The 22,143-nt window shown below is 38.7% G+C and overlaps 2 protein-coding genes across 2 annotated transcripts; both read right to left on the bottom strand.

The window, feature by feature from the left end:
• Positions 1 to 2,724: 2,724 nt before the first annotated feature.
• LOC126715815 (histone H4) lies at positions 2,725 to 6,704 on the bottom strand. Its single transcript, XM_050416616.1, has 2 exons — positions 6,308 to 6,704; positions 2,725 to 2,862 (listed from the first exon to the last, which is right to left on the bottom strand). The coding sequence occupies exon 1, from the start codon at positions 6,626 to 6,628 to the stop codon at positions 6,317 to 6,319; it is 312 nt and encodes a 103-aa protein (XP_050272573.1). The 5' UTR covers positions 6,629 to 6,704; the 3' UTR covers positions 2,725 to 2,862; positions 6,308 to 6,316.
• Positions 2,877 to 3,258, bottom strand: LOC126715816 (histone H4). The gene has a single exon (XM_050416617.1). The coding sequence runs from the start codon at positions 3,186 to 3,188 to the stop codon at positions 2,877 to 2,879; it is 312 nt and encodes a 103-aa protein (XP_050272574.1). The 5' UTR covers positions 3,189 to 3,258.
• Positions 6,705 to 22,143: the final 15,439 nt, after the last annotated feature.

Genomic DNA, 22,143 nt, shown 5'->3' on the forward strand with positions numbered 1-22,143 from the left:
GATATGGTATATACCTGAATAGAATAAATTTGAAATTTATCCAAACTGAATTGAACAAATGTAAAGTTAAAAGCCTAAAATAAATTAAAATGAAGTCAGTTTTCTTCATTTTCATTCTTAATTTAATTTTTTTAGAGTATAATTTCTTCTTTGTTTGTGCTTATGGGTTGTCTCCCTTTCTAGCGCGATTTCTGACGATTCTTTTCATCCACTACCAAGTGCAATGGTGTGTGATTCTCAAAAAAAAAAAAAAAAAAAAAAAAAAAAAAAAAAAAAAAAATTTGCAATGGTACGTGAGCTGATGTTGTGATGTGTCTATGTTTTTCACAATTAAGGGCCCATTTGGTAGAAAAGTTTGAGTAATATTGTTTGTAGTATTTTGAAATACATGTATATGAAAATGTGTATAAAAATGTATATAATGTTGTTTAAAAACTGAAAATGTGTTGTTTAGATACTTTACCAAACAAGGCCTTAGATTTTGTAGACGCAGTGTTTTCTTCATTTATTTAAAAACTGGAAATATCATGAGACATTAAAACGGAAGAGGTGTCAAACCCATTGATGTCTCTAATGAAAACACTAAAAAGTATCAATAATCACAAAGTTAAATCCACGTTGCCCAAATAATTGGACTTCAAAATAATGAAACCAAAACTTTGTCTCTGTCTGGGCCTGGATTCCCCATCCTTTTTTTTTTTTTTTTTTTTGCTGAGTGATTCCCCATCCTAATGTTATTCGCCTTTGGATTGTCTGTTTTATAGGAAGTTTAGGCCTGCTTGGCAGCTAAAAATTTGGGCCACATCAAAAGTGAGAACCTATTTATATCCTGAACTTCAGCCCAGTCCAAAGCTATAACTTTTAACTGATATTTGAACTTTCAACTTTCAACTTATGGCTACGTGGACTTGCGGCTAGAGACATAGCCGTGGACTTGGACCAGGCTTATAGGCTTTTCGAAGGTTCAACCCTACTTGTTTCTTACTTCAACCAACTAGAGTCAAGATTAACAGGAAAATTGGATTTCTTTACCCATCTTTAATCGACTATCAATTAGACACTTGACACTATATACAAAAAAAATTAAAATAAACAGATCTGCTTCTTGAATTTTTTTTGTAAAACACAAAATGGTAAAATACAATTAACACCCTGAAGTTTAGGCTAATTAAGACCAAGTCGTTAATCACTATGAGAGAAAGTAGGAAAATGAATAACAATTTAGGCTGTGTTTGGTTGCCGTAAAACGTTTTCCAGAAAATACATATTTTCCGGAAATGCTAATTTCTGGAAAAGGAAAATATTTCTGTGTGTTTGGTTGCATTTCAAAAAATTTTCCGGAAAATATTTTCTAGTGTTTGGAAAAGAAGAAAGGAAAACACAAATCAGAAAACACAACTCAGAAAACACATCCAGAAAACCCGCCGGCGCGAAGGCGATCTCGCCGGCGCGAAGGCGATCTCGCCGGCGCGATCGCGTTCGCGAGATCGCGATCTCGCCGGCGCGAACGATCGCGATCGTCGATCGACGAGAGACGAGCGCGCTCGTCGATCGCGATCGTCGATCGACGAGAGACGATCGCGCTCGTCGATCGACGCGAGACGATCGCGATCGACGAGAGACGATCGCGATCGTGCACCGCGCCGCTCGTCGGCGCGGTGCGATCGTCGGACGAGCGGCGCGATCGTCCCTCTCTCTCTCTGATCTGGGCTCTCTCTTCTCTCTCTCTCTCTCTCTCTCTTTTTCCGGAAGTAAAATGAAGTGAAAATGAAGGCAGATTTCATTTTCCGTGGTCAAACGGAAAATTCGTGGTCAACCGGAAATGATTTTCCGGAAAATAACGTTTTCCGTGACAGCCAAACACCGAATTTTCCGGAAAATCATTTCCGGAATTAGTTTGAAGTCAATTCAAACGCACCCTTAAAAACCAGGTTGGTCAGTTTTAAAATCTTTTTAACATTTTTTATTAACTATATATTTTACCCAACACAAAATTTGTAACATTATTGACCATGTACTATTTTATGTATAAATAAATAATTAAACAAAAAAAAAATCAAATTGAGTTGCTTACACGAGCTTTTTAGCTCGTGTATGAACATATATACTCAGAAATTCAAACCCCTGTTCTCTCTTCTGGAAGGCGTATGGTTTGGTGAAGCCTTGTTGGGAAGTTTTAAAATACAATTGAACCCAAATCTCACTCCCACCTTGCTTTACTAGAGAAAATTCCATATGTTCCTCAAAGCTGCTAATGACCAATTTGTACATCAAAAAGGAAGGTCTTTCAGCCAACTATTGAAAACTAATAAAGACCTCAATCTAAATCATGTACTTCTGCTTTTCTTACAAGATGAGACCTATTTTCTTTGTAAATGCCAAGTATCAAAGGAAGGAATACAATTTATAAAAACCTAGTTCTCATACTAGATCTTTGATTTCTCAGTTTAGACTCTGTTCTGGGCAGTTTCACAAATACAAAACCTTTATCTAATTTTGCTAACAGAAATTCCTCAAAAACACCCAGCTCAGCCCTAAATGAATCCCAATTTCCATCAAAGCTCGTATTTCAAGTTTAAATTATGTATAACAAATAATTATTCCAATCCGGGTAACAAAATTGGAATCCAGTTAGGGCAAATTGGATCTGCAAATAGAGCACCAAACGAAGAACTCTCATGATATAAACCCAAACAAACGAATAGCAAAATAATTGTAAGAGAATAGCAAGAAAGTTTAAAATTCATATCAGTCTATTCATGATTCACTTAAATCAACATCAATTAAGTCCGATTACAACAAAAACCCCTAATTTGAAACATAACCCAAATACTAAACCCTAACCCTAACCCTAACTCTTAACTCTAATCTCCTTCTTAACCTCCAAACCCATAGAGAGTCCTACCCTGCCTCTTCAAAGCGTAAACAACATCCATGGCAGTAACGGTCTTGCGGCGAGCGTGCTCGGTGTAGGTCACAGCATCGCGAATCACGTTCTCCAAGAAGATCTTGAGGACGCCACGTGTCTCCTCGTAGATAAGACCGCTGATACGCTTGACTCCGCCACGCCTGGCCAAACGCCGAATGGCAGGCTTGGTAATTCCCTGGATGTTATCCCTCAGAACCTTACGGTGCCGTTTCGCTCCTCCCTTTCCCAAACCCTTGCCTCCCTTTCCTCTTCCTGACATTTTTTCTCTCTGACTCTTTGATTTTTTGAGAGATTGATTGTTTGTTTTTTGTTTTTGATGGGAAGGTGAGAGAGAACACTGGTGGGTTTATATAGGGGGAGGGGGCGGTGTTGTGGCCGTTCGATGAGGGAGCGATCCGTGTGAGTTATAAGTGTAGGGGTTTTGGCCGTTGGATTTTTATAGATTGGATTTCATTGGTGGAAAACTTAAAGGTGCGGATCGAGGCGATTTTGCTTTATGGTGGGAACTTTGTCTTTATCGCATATGAATTCTTAACTCTTTTTCCTCTTCTGGTTCACACACATGTTCATTTTTTGAATTATTGACCATTAACTTTTTCTTTTTCTCTTTTTCTTTTTTTCTTTTTTTTGGTTATAAAGTCTTACCATACTTAAACCTTCAAAAGGGTCTAATTCTTGAAGGGTTAAGCAAGACTTTTATAACAAAAAAAACAAATAGCTGTAATTCAACTAGGGGTGAGTTAATTCAGGGGTCCCTCCGTGGGATTCTTGTCCCCCATTGTTTAGTTTCAATTTTGTGTGTAAGTTTAAAAACCTTACTTAAGCCTTCAATAATTAGGTCATTTTGAAGGTTTAAGTATTGTAAGTCTTTATAACCAAAATAAATAAATAAATAAATAAATGGTTGTAATTTAACTAGTGATGAGTTAATCCAGGGTTCCTGTGGGGCTCTTATCTCACATCGTTTAGTTTTAATTGTGTGTTCATAACCTATTTTGATAATAAAAAAGTTAAAAATGTAAATTACATACTCATGTTTAATTAAATTTCATTTTAATTTTTTTACTTTGCTTTTGCTCAGTTCAATACTTCAATATATGCATGGATTGAATAAATTTAAAACGTAAATGAAATTAATTAAACAAAATAAAGTTAGAGGTCTGAAATAAATTAAAATAAAGCATGTTTTTACCCTTTTCTTTCTTTATTTTTAAAATCACTATAATTTCTTTTTTGTTTGTGCTTATGGATTGTCTCCCTCTCTTGGGATGCTGCCAAAACTTTCATCCACCACCAAGTGGAGTGGGTTTACTGCTGAAGAATGCAAGTAAAAGAAATAACAATGTTGTAATGTGACTATGTTTTTTCACTATTAGATTTTGTAGACGCTACATTTTCTTCATTTGTTTAAAAACAAGAGATAATATAAGACATAAAACTGGAAAAGAGCCGAACTTATTGACGTCTTCGTTGAAAAACTAGAAAGTGTCCATAATCAAAAAGTTAAATTCATGTTTCCCAAATAATTGGACTTCAAAATATTGAAACCAAAAATTTTCAGTGTCTGGGCCTGGATTCCCCACTCTAATTTAATCCCTCTTTGGATTGTTTCCCTAAAAAGCGCCGCCAATCATCAAAAAGTTAAATCCATATTGCCCAAATAATTGGATTTCAAACCAAAAATTGGGCCGTTTAGCGCCTGAAAATTTTGGAACTTCAGCTCAGTCCAAAGCTATAACTTTTAACCATATATTTGAACTTTCAAGTTTCAACTTACTTGTAAATGAATTTTGCTCATCTCCAATACCTTTTTAATTAGATTTGTCCTTTTGTTTTAAATACATAATAGCAAGTGATATTGAGTTTTAATCCCTACCTTTTATTTAATTAGTAGATAATATGATAGTTTCTCATTAAAAAAAAAAAAAGATTCTAATTAAATAAAAAAAAAAAGTAATAAACGTAAACTAAACCCCTGGTAAATTGTGAGTGTAGCAACCACAACAATCATCCCAAATATGGTGCTACAGACATAGACACGGACTTGGACCAGGCTTCTAGGCTTTTCACAGGTTCAACCCAACTTGTTTTCTTATTTTGAGAAGGCTCGATTAAATTATATGTTGGAAGTATTTCTTTTTTTATTTTAACGAAAAAAAAAAAAAAAAAAAAAAGCCTCGACCCGACATACTTAAACCAGCAGTACTCATGGTGTCACGTAAGGTGCACTCTTGAGCGTGTTAGGACCATCCACACCATGGCACAATATTTTTGCAAAGCACACGTCTCTCCACATCGTGGCATAATAATTCTGCAACACACAACCCAAACCAGACAACGACAGGTATAATCTATTCTAGGAACCCTACCATCGCACCAGGGGGCTAGTCTTTTTCCTCTTCTAATACACACCGCAGACTCATTTTTGGTCCGTAACTTGTTTCTGATAAAACTTCATAAAAAGAACTTCACATTCTGATAAGCTTGCTTTCTATCTATGCTTGAAGTCTATAATAATATTGTAAACGCAATTTATGAAAAATTAGTACTTCATAATATAACGTGGACTATAAAAACTTCAACAAACTTCAGTCAAGATTAACAGGGAAATTGGATAAGGTTTAAGCTAATGTCAGTTCAAAACTCCTTAATCACAACCGTGAGAAAGAAGAAAAATAAGTAAATGAGTTAACTGTTTATAGTCAAAATTGGGTTTAGAGACCAAGTTGATTCAATTGTTTAAAGTCAAAATTAGGTTTAAAGACCAAGTTGTTTCAATTTTATAAAGTTCTGAATCTGGCTGTAATTAGCCCAAATCTCAAAGACGATAACCATATTTTACCCAACACAAAATCTATACCATTTTATTCACCAACTCGTAGCATTTTATGTATAAATAAAAAATTAAACATTTGTGAAAACAAATTGTGAGTTGCTTACATTCAAAACCTTTTCAGAGTTTTGTAAGAATCAAACAATTAACAATTTTCAAAAAATTTTAAGAATTTGAAATAACTCGTGTATGAGTATATACTTAGAGATTCAAACCCCATGGAAGGTCCATGGTTCGGTGATGGGATGTTTTAACATTCATAATGTTCCGACTAAATTTGTAAAGTTGCTGGTGACCAATTTGTAATTGTTAAACGCCTAGTGTTCCGACTAAATCCCAGTCATAGATTTCCCCCAATAAAACACTCATAATGAAACTATAAACATGTCTGCTAAGATTCGATTCATAATTTCATATATAAAGTATAAACTCAAAGCAAAAGCAAATACCAAAATACCAGTCGATTAATAATCAATTTCCAATTACAATAAAACCCCTAATTCGAAACACAATCCAAAATACTAAACCCTAACCCTAACTCTAACCCCCATCTCTTAACCTCCAAAACCATAGAGAGTCCTGCCCTGCCTCTTCAAAGCGTAAACAACATCCATGGCAGTAACAGTCTTGCGGCGAGCGTGCTCGGTGTAGGTCACAGCATCGCGAATCACGTTCTCCAAGAAGATCTTGAGGACGCCACGTGTCTCCTCGTAGATGAGCCCGCTGATACGCTTGACACCGCCACGCCTGGCCAAACGCCGAATGGCAGGCTTGGTAATTCCCTGGATGTTATCCCTCAGAACCTTACGGTGCCGTTTCGCTCCTCCCTTTCCCAAACCCTTGCCTCCTTTTCCTCTTCCTGACATTTTCTCTCTCTGATTCTCTGTTTTTGAAAGACTGTTTTGTTGTTTTTGTTTTTGATGAGAGAATGGGAGAGAAGGTTGGTGGGTTTATATAAGGGGAGGGGGTGGTGGTGTGGCCGTTGGATGAGGGAGCGATCCGTGTGAATTATAAGTGTGGGGGTTTTGGCTGTTGGATTTTTAGTGATTGGATTTCATTGGTGGAAATTTGAAGGTGCGGATCGAGACGATTTTGCCTTTTTGGTGGGAATATTGTCTCTGTGAGAAAACACACTTTTAAGCGCCGACGAAAAAAACACAGATTAAACTCGAAAAGACCGCGTTTGGTTTTGGCTGAAATTTTGAAAATTTGATTGGAGTTTCCAAGTCATGACTCATGACATGTGGATTTAAAAACAGACACGTGTCATATTTCTGATGGATCTAAAAAACAAAAGTATTGAACTTAATATGTCTACCGAATAATAATTATATAAAGACTTTTTTTTGACTTAATTATATGAAGACTTAAAAAAGTCTTATAGTTAAATGATTCTCCCCAAAAAAAAAAAAAAATAAGGTTAAGTGATATTATTTATTCGTATTCCAAGAACCATTTGTTTAGATATTTTTTCCCTTATTATTGTGTATATTAATTTATTCATCTTTCCCTTATAATTATAATGTGTCAATTTGAAATGTACTTATAAGCTAATTTATTGTTTATTTTTTATACAATTTACAATTTTCAAAAGAATTACACACTTATTTTATTTAATTTTTAACTTTTATTTATAATACTTTCAACAAAAAATAAATATATAATGGTCGAGCCACTTAAGGACCCAAGAGGCCTCGGCCCCTCCCAAAATTTTTGAAAATATCCTAAATAATTTGAAAATTTTTAAATTACCTTATCATTTTACCCCATACCTATCTAAAAATAAACATAATTTTTATTTAAATAAAATACAATCCATAAATCAATGTTATTAATTTTGTGAAGAAAAAAAAAAGATGAAAATCAAACTAACGATGAGAACAAAAATTAAAAGATGAGATAGTTTCAAGAAATTTACATAGAGTAGTAGACCCGAAGAGGCATCCTTGGAGTTGAACAAAGCTAAGAGAGAGAGGAGATGAGAGTATCAGAGCTTGCTTGGATGGAATGAGTTTTGAGTGATATCACTTAATTTTCTGTTTCCATCATCCAAATCGTGTGGGTCCCACGGATGAGCATTTGTTTGGATGAGTTTTGGATCATTGTTTCCATCACTCAATTCTTTGATTTTTTAGTGATGAGTTATGGAAACTGAAAACACATTTTAGGTGTTTTCAGTTTTCAAAACTTAGTTTTTAATGGTATTTTCGTAATTAAATTCACATACCCAGCCGCAATGTTTGACAAACAAATTTTTTTTTTTTTTTTGGTGAAACCTAGCCGCAACTTTTGAAGTTGAAAATTGGGTCTGAGTTAAGGAGCCAAACAGGGGGTTTGGAAATTTGAGATATTTAAGTGATGAGTGATGAAAATTGAGTAATGAAAATTTAGTGATTACAAATTACAAACCAAACAGGCCCTCAGAGTTTAACAAGAAGATAAGAGTATCAGACTTTCTGAGTAGGAGAGTATGGTTCTGATGAGGTTTTAAATATACGGCTGTGATGAGATTTGGGAGGTGGGAATATTGGGATTTTTTTTTTTTTTTATTGGGGGAATATTGGGATTTAGTGATAGATGGGACTTAAAGAGAAATATGAAAATTGTGGAAGAGAAGAACAAAACATGTAAGATAGAAGAAAGAAAAATAAAGAAATGAATCAAAAGATATGACAGTAGTGCGATCAATTAGAGAAAATGAATGAATAGTGAAAATTAAAATCATTATTTTATATGATTAAATTAAATTTATTATTTTATATCTATATCCCACTTTTTTTAATTGATACTGTAGGGATAAAGGCCCAAAATCATATATTGAGCATTTGGCTTGATCCGAGGACGTCGAATGGTCCGAGAAGAGACAAATAGTTACTAGGAATTCCAATTTAAAGTCTCATAAGTAAAAAACAAATGAAATGTGGTCCGAGGAGGAACTCCTCCTCAAATATGGTGAATGCAACTCAAGTACGTATTCCAACAATTAGAGTAACCCTCCAAGAAGCTCCAATGATAGAGATGTGCCTTATGAACATACGAGAAAGAAGGAAACCCAAAAATATCTAAGGGAAAGCTACTACCACCGCATTAAATGCACTGCAGCTACTTTTATAGCCGCATTTATGTGAAAGAGACCTCTGAACAGTACTGTCTTGACCACCATAACTCACAGAAAGCCAAAGAGGGTGTCTGATGGGACAGATACTCAAGTAAGGGCTCAAATGATCAATAAGTGTAGGATCAAGATAGTCCAAGGGGAGCTATATAATGTGAGAGACCCTCCATGAGAAAGGGATCGAAAATTTCATCAGAGAAAGTACTGTAGCAATCTAAATTATATTTGTACCCAATTGTGATCAACTTATAAAAGTGAAACCTCCTCGGACTATAAGTCTATTGACATCAAGATCTCTTATTGGTGTTCGATTGTCATTTAATTTAGTATTAGCCGCTGTCCAATTCATTAAGGCCTAGTTCTTTAACCTAATCTCTACAAACTCATTGCACTGGGTTCACTGGACCAAGATCCTACAACTTGGGCTTGGGTTGTGAAACGGGTCCTTATAGATACTTTTAGGTTATTTATATATAAAAAATAATTAGGTGCCAAAAAATTTCTTTTTATTGAACAAATCGAAATGGGATCCAAAATGAAATCAATAACATTGCCTTAAATACATATATGTCAACAAATTACAATACTATTTTACATTTCATACACCAAAAAAAAAAAAATTATATATGACCCTTCAAAGATAAATTCATGGCTCCACCACTACTTGATATCAAGTTCAAACTCGACTATTGGTGCTTAATATAATTGAAGGGGATGTGCATTGTGAGAATAATGATGCACGAGCATGATGACACGTAAGATGATGTCTTTTATGCTAAATTCATAAGTTAATCTAAAAACAAAAAATAAAAAACATTGTTATGTAATAATTTGTAAGTTTTTTTTTTTATTAATGATCAACTGAAGCTTCTATTCAAAGGAAAAAAGAAAAAACAAAAGCATATACAACTAAAAAGAAAAAAAGAGCTTGCTCCAATAAGATAACATCCATTAAAGGGGCTTGCAGCATAGCTTACAACAAAACGATTAGAAGAAATATTCTTAAAACACCAGGAGGCTAAAATATGGGCTGTTTTATTTCCTTCTCTAAGGTTCCATTTGAAAGCAAGTAACTAACTATGCGAAACCCAACTGAAAGTATCAATAGATTGCATCAAAGGGGATAAAAGAGCTTCTATACAAGTTTTGGCATTGCTTTTGATTACAATCCTAGCAAGACCATGGCCAGCTACCCAGATAATTACCATAACTTTTGCTTAGAGAGGAAAGCTTGTTTCCACTCCTTTTAACAGAGTAAAAACCAAATTCTCTATCCAATCTCTGGCAACTAAGGCAATGAAAGAATGGTTTGATAGTGATCCCACACATCTGCATTACATTTGTAACTGTAAAATGTGTGTCTTGATTCTGTAGATATTTCTTGAAGCCAATGAGATTCCTTGTAACGTTTTGGACCTTTTGGTTTCATATGACTACGGGATCATACACCATGTAATTATGTACAAATTTGTGAGCACGAAATCAATTTAAATATATATATATATATATAAATTTTTTTTTTATATGTATACATATATATATATATAGTTACATAGACTAAATATTAATTTGTGTAAGTTTATAAATAAGTTCCTAAGTTATCAAATTAATATATATATATATATATATATATATTGTAGGGATAAAGGTCCAAGATCATATATTGGGTCTTGAGCTTTGTCCGAGGATATTGATAGGTTCAAGGAGGAACAAACTGCTATTAGGAGTTCCCAGTTAAAGTCTCATAAGTAGGGAACGAGTGGAAGATGATCCGAGGAGGAACTCCTCCTCGGATATGATAAATGCAGCTCAGATATGTATTCCAACAATTAAAGTGACCCTCCAAGAAGCTTCCATGATAAGAACGTGCCTTACGAGTATACTAGAAAAAAGGAAACCCAAAAATATCTAGGGGAAAGCTACTACTACCGCATTAAATGCATTACGGTTACTTTTCTAACGGCATTTATGTGGAGAAGACCTTCAAACAATGCTATCTTGGCCACCACAACTTACAGAAAGCTAGAGAGGGTGTTTGATGGAACGGATACTCAAGTAGGGGCTTAGATGATCAACAAGTATAAGACCAAGATGACCCAAAGGGAGTTATATAATGTGAGAGACCCTCCATGAGAAAATGATCGGAAAATTAGAGAAAAACACTGTAGCAATCTAAATTATCTTTGTATCCATCTGTGATTAATTTATACAAAGGGGATCTCCTCAGACTGAAAGTATATTAAGATCAAAATCTCTTATTTGTGTTTAACTGTCATTCAAATCAAAACTAGCCGTTGTTCAGTTCATTAGAGCCTAGTTCTTCGACCCACTCTCTACAAATTTATTGTATTGGGCTCATTAGGCCAACATCCCATAAGTTTTAGGCTTGGACTGTAAATCGAGACCCCAGAATTGGCGCCGTCTGTGGAGAGAGCTTGTGTGATAGTGAAAACAACAATCAACTATGGTAGGTTCAGGTCCACACCAGGCAAAATCCATAGTATCTCAACGTGAAAATCCTTTCGCCAACCTTGAGCGTAGGAGAGATCAAGAGGGCAGCGTGCACACTACGCATACCAGCAAAAGCCACTCTCAAGTTGGGAGTCACGTCTCTCAAGAGCAACATAATAAAGCCATGCAAAGGGAAATCGACCATCTGAAGAAGAAATTACACCATGCACAATGAAAACGAACTCCCACCCCATCTGATTCCTCTTCCGACGATGAGAAGGATAATGGTTATCGACGTAGATCAAGGACTCCTCCTAGTGAATCCTTCTCATATGAAGAAGAGCACTACCATGAACGCAGATGCAAGAGCCCAACTCACAGAAGGCTGGGAAATTATGCGATGAGTAAAGCCTTGAACCAGATTTCCAAGTTGCCCTTCACGCATAGGATTGAAAGGGCAACTCTTCCTCGGCGTTTCCATCAGCCAACATTCACCATTTACAATGAGCAAACGGACTCGGTGGAGCATGTAAGTTATTTCAGTCAAAGAATGGTTGTTTATTGTAAGGACGAAGCCTTGATGTGCAAGGTGTTCCCATCCAGTTTAGGACCCATGGTGATGAGATGGTTTGACGGCCTAAGGACAGATTCTATAGATTCCTTCAAGAAGCTCACTCGGGCATTTGGCTCTCGTTTTATCACATGTACTAGGGTCCCTCGGCCCTTAGACTCCCTACTGTCTTTGTCCATGCAAGAAGGGGAGACCCTGAAAACATATTCAGACAGGTACTGGGAGATGTACAATGAGATAAATGGTAACTTTGATGACGTCGCCATCAGTAATTTCAAGAGTGGCCTCCCAACCGAGCATGGTTTAAGGAAGTCCCTAACGGGAAAACCTGTCACCAGCCTGCGCCAACTCATGGACCGGATTGACAAGTATAAAAGGGTGGAGGAAGACCAACAACTGGGTAAAGTAAATGCTAAGGTTATCCCTCAAGAGAGGAGGAATTTCAGGTCGGATCGATTCAATAACAACCGACCTCAGAGAGATTTTGCTGGACAATCAGGGTCTACCAACACCCAGACCGTTAATGCAGTATTCTGAGAACCAGTGCATTAGGTTCTAGAGAAGATTAAGAACAAGCCATTTTTCAAATGACCAAACAAGATGGCTGGAAATCCCATGAGGCGTAACCAGAGACTTTATTGCTAATATCATCAAAACCAGGGGCATACTACAGAAGACTGCAGGAATTTGTGGGACCATCTGGACCAGTTGGTCTGAGAAGGGAAGTTGAAGCAGTTGTTGCACCATTCTAGTGGCCAAGCGGGGCAGACAGGTTCGAATCCCCGGAGAGATGCCTCTTCAAGACCTCCTCTAGGAACGATCAATGTCATCTTCACTGCCCCTGGTATGACCGATTCTTGTCCCTTCAGAGTGATGTTTGTGGCTCGACTATCCATCGAAGACAGCAATTCAGAGCCAAAAAGAGCCAGAATAAAGGCCCCACTGGTTCTGGGCTTCTTGGCCGACGATAAGATCGGAACTATCCAACTCCATGACGATACTTTGATGGTCACACTCAAGATAGGGGGTATGATGTGAAGAGAGTATTGGTAGATCAAGGAAGTGTTGTCGAGATAATGTACCCCGACCTTTATAGGGGCCTAAATTAGAAACCCGACCTAACGGCATACGATTCCCCTCTAGTAAGTTTCAAAGGGAAGATTGTTACTCCAAGAGATTAGACTGCCCATACAAACCGGTTCGGACGTGGTAGAAGTGGACTTTATTGTGGTGGTCGCTTATTCACCTTACACGGTTATTATGGCTAGACCTTGGCTTTATGCCTTAGAAGCCGTCTCTTCTACCCTGCACCAGAAGGTGAAGTATCCATTCGATGGCCAGGTTAAAGAGATTGTGGGAAATCAATCCATGGCTAGGCAGTGTATGGTGGCTGCCATCTTACATAGGCCTAATGCTGAGTCCTCAGCCTTTGTTAAGAAGGACTTATAGCAATCAAAAACTCTAGTATTGCCCAATAATGGGTCAACCAGGGAAGCAAAGTGTGAAGATTTAGAAAAGGTCATTGTTGGCAATAATCCAGAGAAGTTCTTCCAGGTCGGCTCCCAGCTACCTCCCCAAGAGAAAAAAGAGCTAATTGAGTTCCTTAGAAAAAATGTAGATGTATTCACGTGGAGTACTTATGAAGCTCCAGGGATGGACCCAAACTTCATTTGCCACAATTTGAATTTAATCCATCTATTACTCCTAAAAAACAACCTCCTTGGCACTTATCTAGAGATCATTTTGATACTGTGAAAGATGAGGTAGCAAAGCTTAAGCAGGCAAGGGCTATCAAAGAATTTTTCTACCTTAAATGGTTGCCCAATACTGTGGTAGTGAAGAAAAAGAATGGGAAGTGGCGAGTATGTGTAGATTTCACGGATTTAAACAAGGCTTGCCTAAAAGATCCATTCCCTATGCCTAGAATAGACCAGCTGGTGGATGCCATTGTTGGCCATCCTCGGATGAGTTTCTTAGATGCTTTTTAAAGATACCATTAAATACCACTAGCCTTGGATGATCAGGAGAAGACAATCTTTATCACTCCCACTGGAAACTACCATTACAAAATAATGCCCTTTGGCTTGAAAAATGCGAGATCTACCTATCAAAGGATGATGACTAAGATGTTTGAGCTGCAGTTGGACAAGAGTATTGAGGTCTTCCTATCAAGGTGGTGTTTGAGCACATGGGAAACCTCAGAAATATTTTTGAAATTTTGAGGAAACACAAGCTACGCCTTAACGCTTCCAAGTTCTTTTTTGGTGTGGGATCAGGCAAGTTTCTAGGCTATATGGTGACTCACCAGGGGATCAAGGTTAATCTCGACCAGATTAAGGCAATAAACAATTCACAACCACCTCGGAATCCAAAGGAAGTTTAGAAATTAACCGGAATGACTGCTGCCTTGAATTGGTTTATCTCCCGATCCGCGGATAGATACAGACCCTTCTTCCTGTTGATGAATAAATGGAAGGGATTTGAGTGGCCCGAGAAATGCGCTTTAGCTTTCCAACAGCTTAAGGAATATCTCTCTCATCCACCTATCATGTCTAACCTTGAAGTTGATGAAATTCTATTTTCTTACATTATTGTGGCTCCTCATGCCGTGAGTTTAATGTTGATACGAGTTGATAGTAGCATACAACGGCCAGTTTACTACGTGAGCAAGTCATTACATGAGACCGAGGTTCGTTACCTACCATTGGAGAAGACCATCCTGGTAGTAGTGCATGGTATGCGAAAGCTTCTCCATTACTTCCAAGCATATACAGTTGTCGTCCTAACTCAGCTTCCACTCAAGGCCATACTCAGAAGTGCTGATTACATGGGGAGGATTGCTAAATGGAGCACAGTTCTGGGGGCTTTTGACAACAAATACATGCCTCATACTTCTGTCAAGGGCCAGGTCTTTGCAGACCTAGTGGCTGAGTTCACTGAACCCCCATTAGAAGAAATAGCAGCGACAAAGAACATGGATGGAAAATCAGTTGGTATAATCTCTCTGCAAGAACCTTTATTCTGAAAGGTATACATTAATGGTGTTGCAAATCAAAGGGGTTTTGGAGTGGGACTAATTCTGGTCTCACCTGAAAAACTCATCATCAAGAAATCATTAAGATTGGCCTTTTCGGCCATAAATAATGAGGCTGAATATGAGGCTTTGCTGAAGGGAATGTCCATGGTTCAAAGAATGAGAGGAAAGACAGTAAAGATGTTCTCGAACTCGAGGTTAGTCGTCGGCCAGGTAAAAGGCAAACTAGAAGCAAGAGATGAGAGAATGCAAGGGTATTTAAGTCAGGTTAGGCATTTACAATCAAGATTTGAATCCTTCAGCCTATTGCACGTCCCTAGGAGTGGAAACACACATGCTGATTCCCTAGCCACGCTTGCAACCTCCTCGGCACAGAGCTTACCTCGGATTATCCTTATAGAAGACTTGTGCAAACCCATAGACGTAAAGGGAAAAAGTTGTTCATGTTCACCAAGTCAGAGTAGGGCCCAATTGGATGGATCCTATAGTACTATACCTGAGAAAGGACATCTTGCTGGAAGACAAATTAGAAGTTAATAAGATAAGGAGAAAGGCGCCTCGTTTTTGGCTGTCTGAGGACAAAAATTGTACAAGCACTCTTTTTCTGGGCCATATCTACTCTGCATTCACCCTGAAGCGTCAGAACTACTCCTTGAGGAGCTGTATGAAGGGATTTGTGGAAGCCATACAGGAGCCAGGTCTTTGTCTCACAGAGCCATCACTCAGGGCTACTGGTGGCCAAATATGCAGAAAGAAGCACAAAAGTATGTGAAGAAGTGTGATCAATGCCAGAGATTTGCACCAAACATATATCAGCCAGGAGGAGTTCTTAACCCCCTATCCAGCCCCTAGCCATTTACTCAATGGGGCTTGGATATAGTTGGTCCTTTCCCCAAAGCAGCAAGGAGCAAGAGGTATCTATTGGTTGGCACTGACTATTTCACTAAATGGGTTGAAGCTGAACCTTTAGCAAACATCGGAGATATAGACGCTAAGAAGTTTGTCTGGAAAAACATTATTACCCGGTTCGGGGTCTCTCATTCCCTCATCTCGGACAATGGTCTTTTAGGAGATATTGATATGAATTGGGAATTACAAATAGATATTTTGGGCCATATCTACTCTGCATTCACCTTGAAGCATCAGAACTACTCCTTGAGGAGCTGCATGAAAGGATTTGTGGAAGCTATACAGGAGGCAGGTCTTTATCTCCCAGAGCCATCACTTAGGGCTACTGGTGGCCAAATATGCAAAAAGAAGCACAAGAGTATGTGAAGAAGTGTGATCAATGCCAGAGATTTGCACCAAACATACACCAGCCAAGAGGATTTCTTAACCCCCTATCCAGCTCCTAGCCATTTACTCAATGGGGCTTGGATATAGTTGGTCGTTTCCCCAAAGCAGTAGGGAACAAGAGGTATCTGCTGGTCGGCACTGACTATTTCACTAAATGGGTTGAACCTGAATCTTTAGCAAACATCGGAGATGTAGATGCTAAGAAGTTTTTCTAGAAAAATATTGTTACTCGGTTCGGGGTCTCTCATTCCCTCATCTCAGACAATGGTCTTCAGTTTGATAGTAAGTCCTTTAAGAGATATTGATATGAATTGGGAATTACAAATAGATATTCTATCCCAGCCTATCCCTAGGGTAATGGACAAGCCGAGACTGTAAATAAGGTCATAGTGAACAAATTCAAGAAGAGGTTGGATGATGCGAAGGGAAGATAGGTGGAAGAACTGCCTTATGTCCTGTGGACGTATTGAACCACACCTCGTAGATCAACAGGAGAGACCCCATTTTCGATGACTTATAGAGCTGAGGCTGTTATTCCTTTAGAAACGAGCTTTCCAACGCTAAAGACCAGCTCATTTAGTCCGAGCAGTAACAATGAGTTGTTAGAAAGGAGCTTAGATATCATTGAAGAAAGAAGAGAAAGTGCAATGGTCCAATTGGCATACTACTAACACAAACTCAAGTAAGGTTATGATGCTAAGGTAAAGTTGAGGTTATTAGTGCCTGGTGAATTAGTATCGAGGAAAGTTCTGGGTACTGCAAAAAACCCAGCATGGGGAAAGCTATGGCCCAATTGGGAAGGACCTTATCGCATCACCTCTGTGGCTGGTATAGGGGCATATTTCCTAGAAGACTTAGATGAGCATATAATACCGCACCCTTGGAATGTAAACAACTTGAAAATGTATTATTATTAATGAAAATTTCTTTTATCAATAAGTTCTTTTATTGTGTAAGGGCATTGTGCTTTCTGTTACTCAATCTATTCAAATATTAAACAGAACCTAAGTTTTGTATGGCTCCTCAGACCACAAGCGTAGGGGAAATTAATATCTTATGGCATCTTTATAATTGTTAAACAGATCCCAAGTTATGTCAAGTCTCTTGGACCACATACTTAGGTAAAATTAACACTCAATGACATCTATTCAAGTATTAAATAGAACCTAATTCTTGTATGGCTACTCGGATCAAAAGCTTAGGGGAAATTAATATCTTCGACCATTTATTCAAGTATTAAATAGAACCTAAGTCCTACATGGCTCTCCGGACCACAGGCTTAGGGAAAATTAACTATTTTTGACATCTGTTCAGGTATTAAACAGAACCTAAATCTTGCATGCCTCCTCGGGCCACAGGATAAGGGGAAATTAATACTCAATGGTATCTTTACAAGTGTTAAACAGATCCTAAGTTATGCATGGTCTCTCGGATCACATACTTTGGTGAAATTAACACTTAAGGGCATCCTTATAAATATTAAACAGAACTTAAGTTACAAGGTATGTTACTTATTTCCTTCAGATTCAACATTCGTTGTATAAGGGTTAATTCATAATATAAGTGGATAATAACTCTCTCTTGTTGATACTTAGTTAGATTTATTGAAATATCAGTAATGAATTACTGTTAGAACACATTGGAAATGGAGCGACAATAGTTCAAACTTGTTTGGAATAATAATCAGTATGAAAAGCATAAAAAGTAGAGATCTAAGGAATAGAAGGAAAAGTTCATTCATTAATTCAAAAGAATATATATTACAAGCAGTGACCTAAGCCACAGGAAACGAAAATAAAAGAAGGTACATAAAAGAAAATCCTATAACTACTTCTTTGTTGGCTGAGGATCCTCATTAGTATAAGCGGTCTTGGACTTAGCATCCCCAGCCTTGGGCTTCTCAGCTACCTTAGCCTGGGAGATTACATCCTTAATCGTGAGGGTGTCCTCGGACTAAGCATCTTTGGCTGGAGGCAGACCCTCCTTGCCCCTACCTACCCCTGTGGAAGCCCTAGCATCAAGAGTAAGATCTTTAATACTGGAAATCTGCTCAGGAGGGGGCAGGGGCAAGGCAGTGGAAGGGAGGTCAGTTGGAACTTCTCTAATGTGTTCAGGGAAAAACACGCTCTCAGCCTTCCTCAGCTCGGAGTCCGTAGAGACCCCTGCACTATTAAAAGCCTCCATCCAAGTCATAGTATAGTAGTCCCTTCACACTTCGGCTACCTCCTCGGCCAGCCTCTGCTCCGTCTTAAGCACCTCCCGCTCATAAGCTGCTTCCTCTGCGGCTTTAGCAGCTTCCCTGACTATCTGTGCTTCAACTTTAGCTTTTTGCAGTTCAGCCTTTAGATTTAGAACCATCGCTTTCTCGGTGGCTAGGTTCAGCTTAGTTGTATAGAGTAGCTTGCGCTGGTCCTCGGCCTAGGCCTCAGCAGTTTTAAGCCCCGCCAAAGCACTCAAACGCTCATGCTCTAAAATCTTCAGCTTCTCAGCCAATTGTGTCTTCTCCTCCTTCACGGCCCTGAGCGCTTTCTGAACCTCGCGCCGAGAGTGGGACTTAGTTTCAAATTTATTATGGGCATTTTGAACCCACTCCTCGACCATGTAGATTTGTTGAGTGACCTGCATAAAGTATCAAAAGGGCTACATATAAAAATATATATATATATATAAATGAAAAGTGGAATGAATTAAGGTGCTGCTAGAAGCTTACTTACCATAGCAAGGTCTCTCTTTAGAGACATAAAAAGGTCAGGTTACCTTGTCTGCCTAAGGGCTTCCATGTCCCTAGGAAGGAGGAGAGACTGCTCTAAAGCTTAGGCTAAATGGGTAGCGTGCCCTCTACTAGATTCCCTTATGGTAGAATCATAAGAGATAGAGGCTCCATCCATCTTTATCACGGGAGCCCATGTGCACTGTTATCGGCGTACCTCAGCGTCATCCCTGCTATCTACAGATTTAGCCCTCTTATCTCTAGGGTCTTTGCTGTTTGGTGCCCCTCTGAGGGAGCACCTTCCTCTCTTCCAGCTCCTGTATTTGTCTCTTTTTCTTCAGATCAGGATTAATACACAGTCCGAGATCAGCAGGAGGAGGAGGAGGAGGAGGAGGAAGAGGAAGATTAGCAGAAACCTGGGCCTTGGGGACTTCTGTCGAAGTTGCCACCTTATTCCTATTGGCGATCAAACCCCTCAGGCTTGGCCTCTTCTTCTGGTCCATATTCTCTCCTTCTTCGGAGCTTGTATCAACTAAAGTAATCGTCTGTTCTGGCTGATGAGCCGAGGAAAGCCTGTCGGACTCAGTCTCAGAATCCGAAAGCTCCACGGGCTTTTCTAGAGTTCTCTCTTCCTTTGCAAAGCGAAATCTGTCTATCTCCTCTTTAAGTGACAAACGTGAGGAGGAGGCTATCTCTTATGTTGCTGCTGTTGCAGCTTCGAATGGAACCTGCCGAAGTGGTATCGTGAACGGTGGAGGGTTCCGTTGAACGGGCAATACCACAGGTGGGAGATCCCACCTCGCTAGGAACCCCGGTTTGGAGACGTCTATCCGAACGAGCCTGGGGTTACCTGCTCTTAGTGCTTGGCCTGCGCCCTGGTATATGCGCGACAAAGGCTCGTAACCTAAGATGAGGTGAGCAGCCCGCAACTGATTATCTTTGCTCACAAATATTTCCTACCTCAGCAAAAAGTTGAGCCCGGGAACGTTGACCAAGCTAAGCTTCGGGGAGACGTGATCTTTATCTGCAAAAACATCTGAGAAGGGAATTATGGTTAAATCAGTAATAAACACTATCCGAGAAGACAGATTGCTAAAAGTAAGTAAAGGGAGAGCTTAGAAAACTAAGGTCCCAGTCGAGAGACCTGATCCTAGGGTACCCCACCTGGTGTTCCTGCCCTAACTGGGCAATGAAGACCGTCGTGCCATTCCTCGAAGACGACCAGATAATCGTTCTTCAAGCCTTTGTTGGACTTAGGAAGGCAAGATATCAATCTCACCTCGTCAGTCCGAGATTTGAGGTAATATCCTCCGGCAAGGGAATGACACTCGTATAATTGAGCGACAATGTGCCATGTAAGACCGAGGTTCATCTAGTCATTTAGAGCATCTATACACCCTAGGATTCTAAACATATTGGCGGCGCACTGATGGGGGCATAACCTATGGTTGAACAGATAATCCCTAGTTATCCTACCCATAGGAAGCGTCATTCCTCCCTCTATAAAGGTGATCATTGTAATGACAACTTTGTCCACCTCTCTATCTGTGAGTAGATGGTTTGGGGGACAATATTGTAGGCTTACTCCTTGGAGGATATGGTACTTGGCCTTAAAGTTCTTCATACTAGCCGGAGAGTCTACTAAATACTTGAATCTACCCATTTAAATGAACGGAGATGATGTAGGAAGAAGTTTCTAAAAAAGAAAGAAAGCCGAGGAGGAAGGCCGAGAATAAAAAGGAAAATATAAAGAAACAAGGACTTACGAGAATGAGTATGTTTATCTCTGAAGCTTTTAAAAGATTTTCGAAGAAATCTTGAGGGAAAGGTTTGGGAAGCTTTTTAACTTGGGAAGTTTTGTGAGTTGGAGCGCTTGAAATCACTAGAGAGCTTGAAGATTGGTAAAGTAAAAGGAAAACAAGTTCCTTTAAGGCTTTATATAGGAAATGGAAATGAGTGGGAGTTATCCCGCTCAAATTTCCAAGAAAAGGCTTAATTGTTGGATCTAAGTTTTGCCGTTGGATCTGGGGAACAACACGCCGTTTTGAGCAATTAATGATGCTTCGTGGGCTATGAAATGTCAGAGATAATCATTAGGCGCATAAAACGGTACTCCCACACGTACAAACAATGGAGTTAAATGGTGTTAACTCTTAAAAAAAATCAAAGCCCCACTTTTTCCCTCGGATGGGAGGGAAAAACTAGAGTTTTGAGGGGCTATTGTAAGGATAAAGGCCCAAAATCATATTTTGGGCCTTGGGCTTTGTCCAAGGATATTAATAGGTCCAAGGAGGAACAAACAGCTATTAGGAGTTCTCAGTTAAAGTCTCATAAGTAAGGGATGAGTGGAGGATGATCCGAGGAGGAACTCCTCCTTGGATATGATAAATATAGCTCAGATATGTATTCTGACAATTAAAGTGACCCTCCAAAAAGCTCTCATGATAGGAACGTGTCTTATGAACATACTAGAAAGAAGGAAACCAAAAAATATTTAAGGGAAAGCTGCTACCACTGCATTAAATGCACTGCAGCTACTTTTCTGGCCGTATTTACGTGGAGAAGACTTCCGAACAGTATTACCTTGGCCACCACAACTCACAAAAAGCCAGAGAGGGTGTCTGATGGGATGGGTACTCAAGTAGGGGCTTAGATGATCAACAAGTGTAAGACCAAGATGACCTAAAGGGAGTTATATAATGTGAGAGACCCTCCATGAGAAGAGGATCAGAAAATTAGAGAAAAACACTGTAGCAATCTAAATTATCTTTGTATCCATCTGTGATTAATTTATACAAGGGGGATCTCCTCGGACTGAAAGTATATTAAGATCAAAATCTCTTATTTGTTTATTTGTGTTTGACTGTCAGTCAAATCAAAACTAACCGTTGTTCAGTTCATTAGGGCCTAGTTCTTCGACCTATTCTCTACAAATTTATTGTATTGGGCTCATTGGGCCAACATCCCATACATTTTGGGCTTGAACTATAAATCGAGACCCTACATATATATATATATATATATATATATATGTAGGGATTGAAATTGTATTGATCTCAAAACCGGATTGGGCTCAAACGTTAACGACCCAAACAATAAATTTGTAGAGCGTGGATAGAAGAACTAGATTTATTCCAGAGGAAAAACGATTAAACTTAGCGATTTAAGATGATATGACACAGATTATATTATCGAATTTTTCTC

Source organism: Quercus robur, chromosome 2 (assembly GCF_932294415.1).
Source record: "Quercus robur chromosome 2, dhQueRobu3.1, whole genome shotgun sequence".
In the NCBI taxonomy this organism is placed as follows: domain Eukaryota; kingdom Viridiplantae; phylum Streptophyta; class Magnoliopsida; order Fagales; family Fagaceae; genus Quercus; species Quercus robur.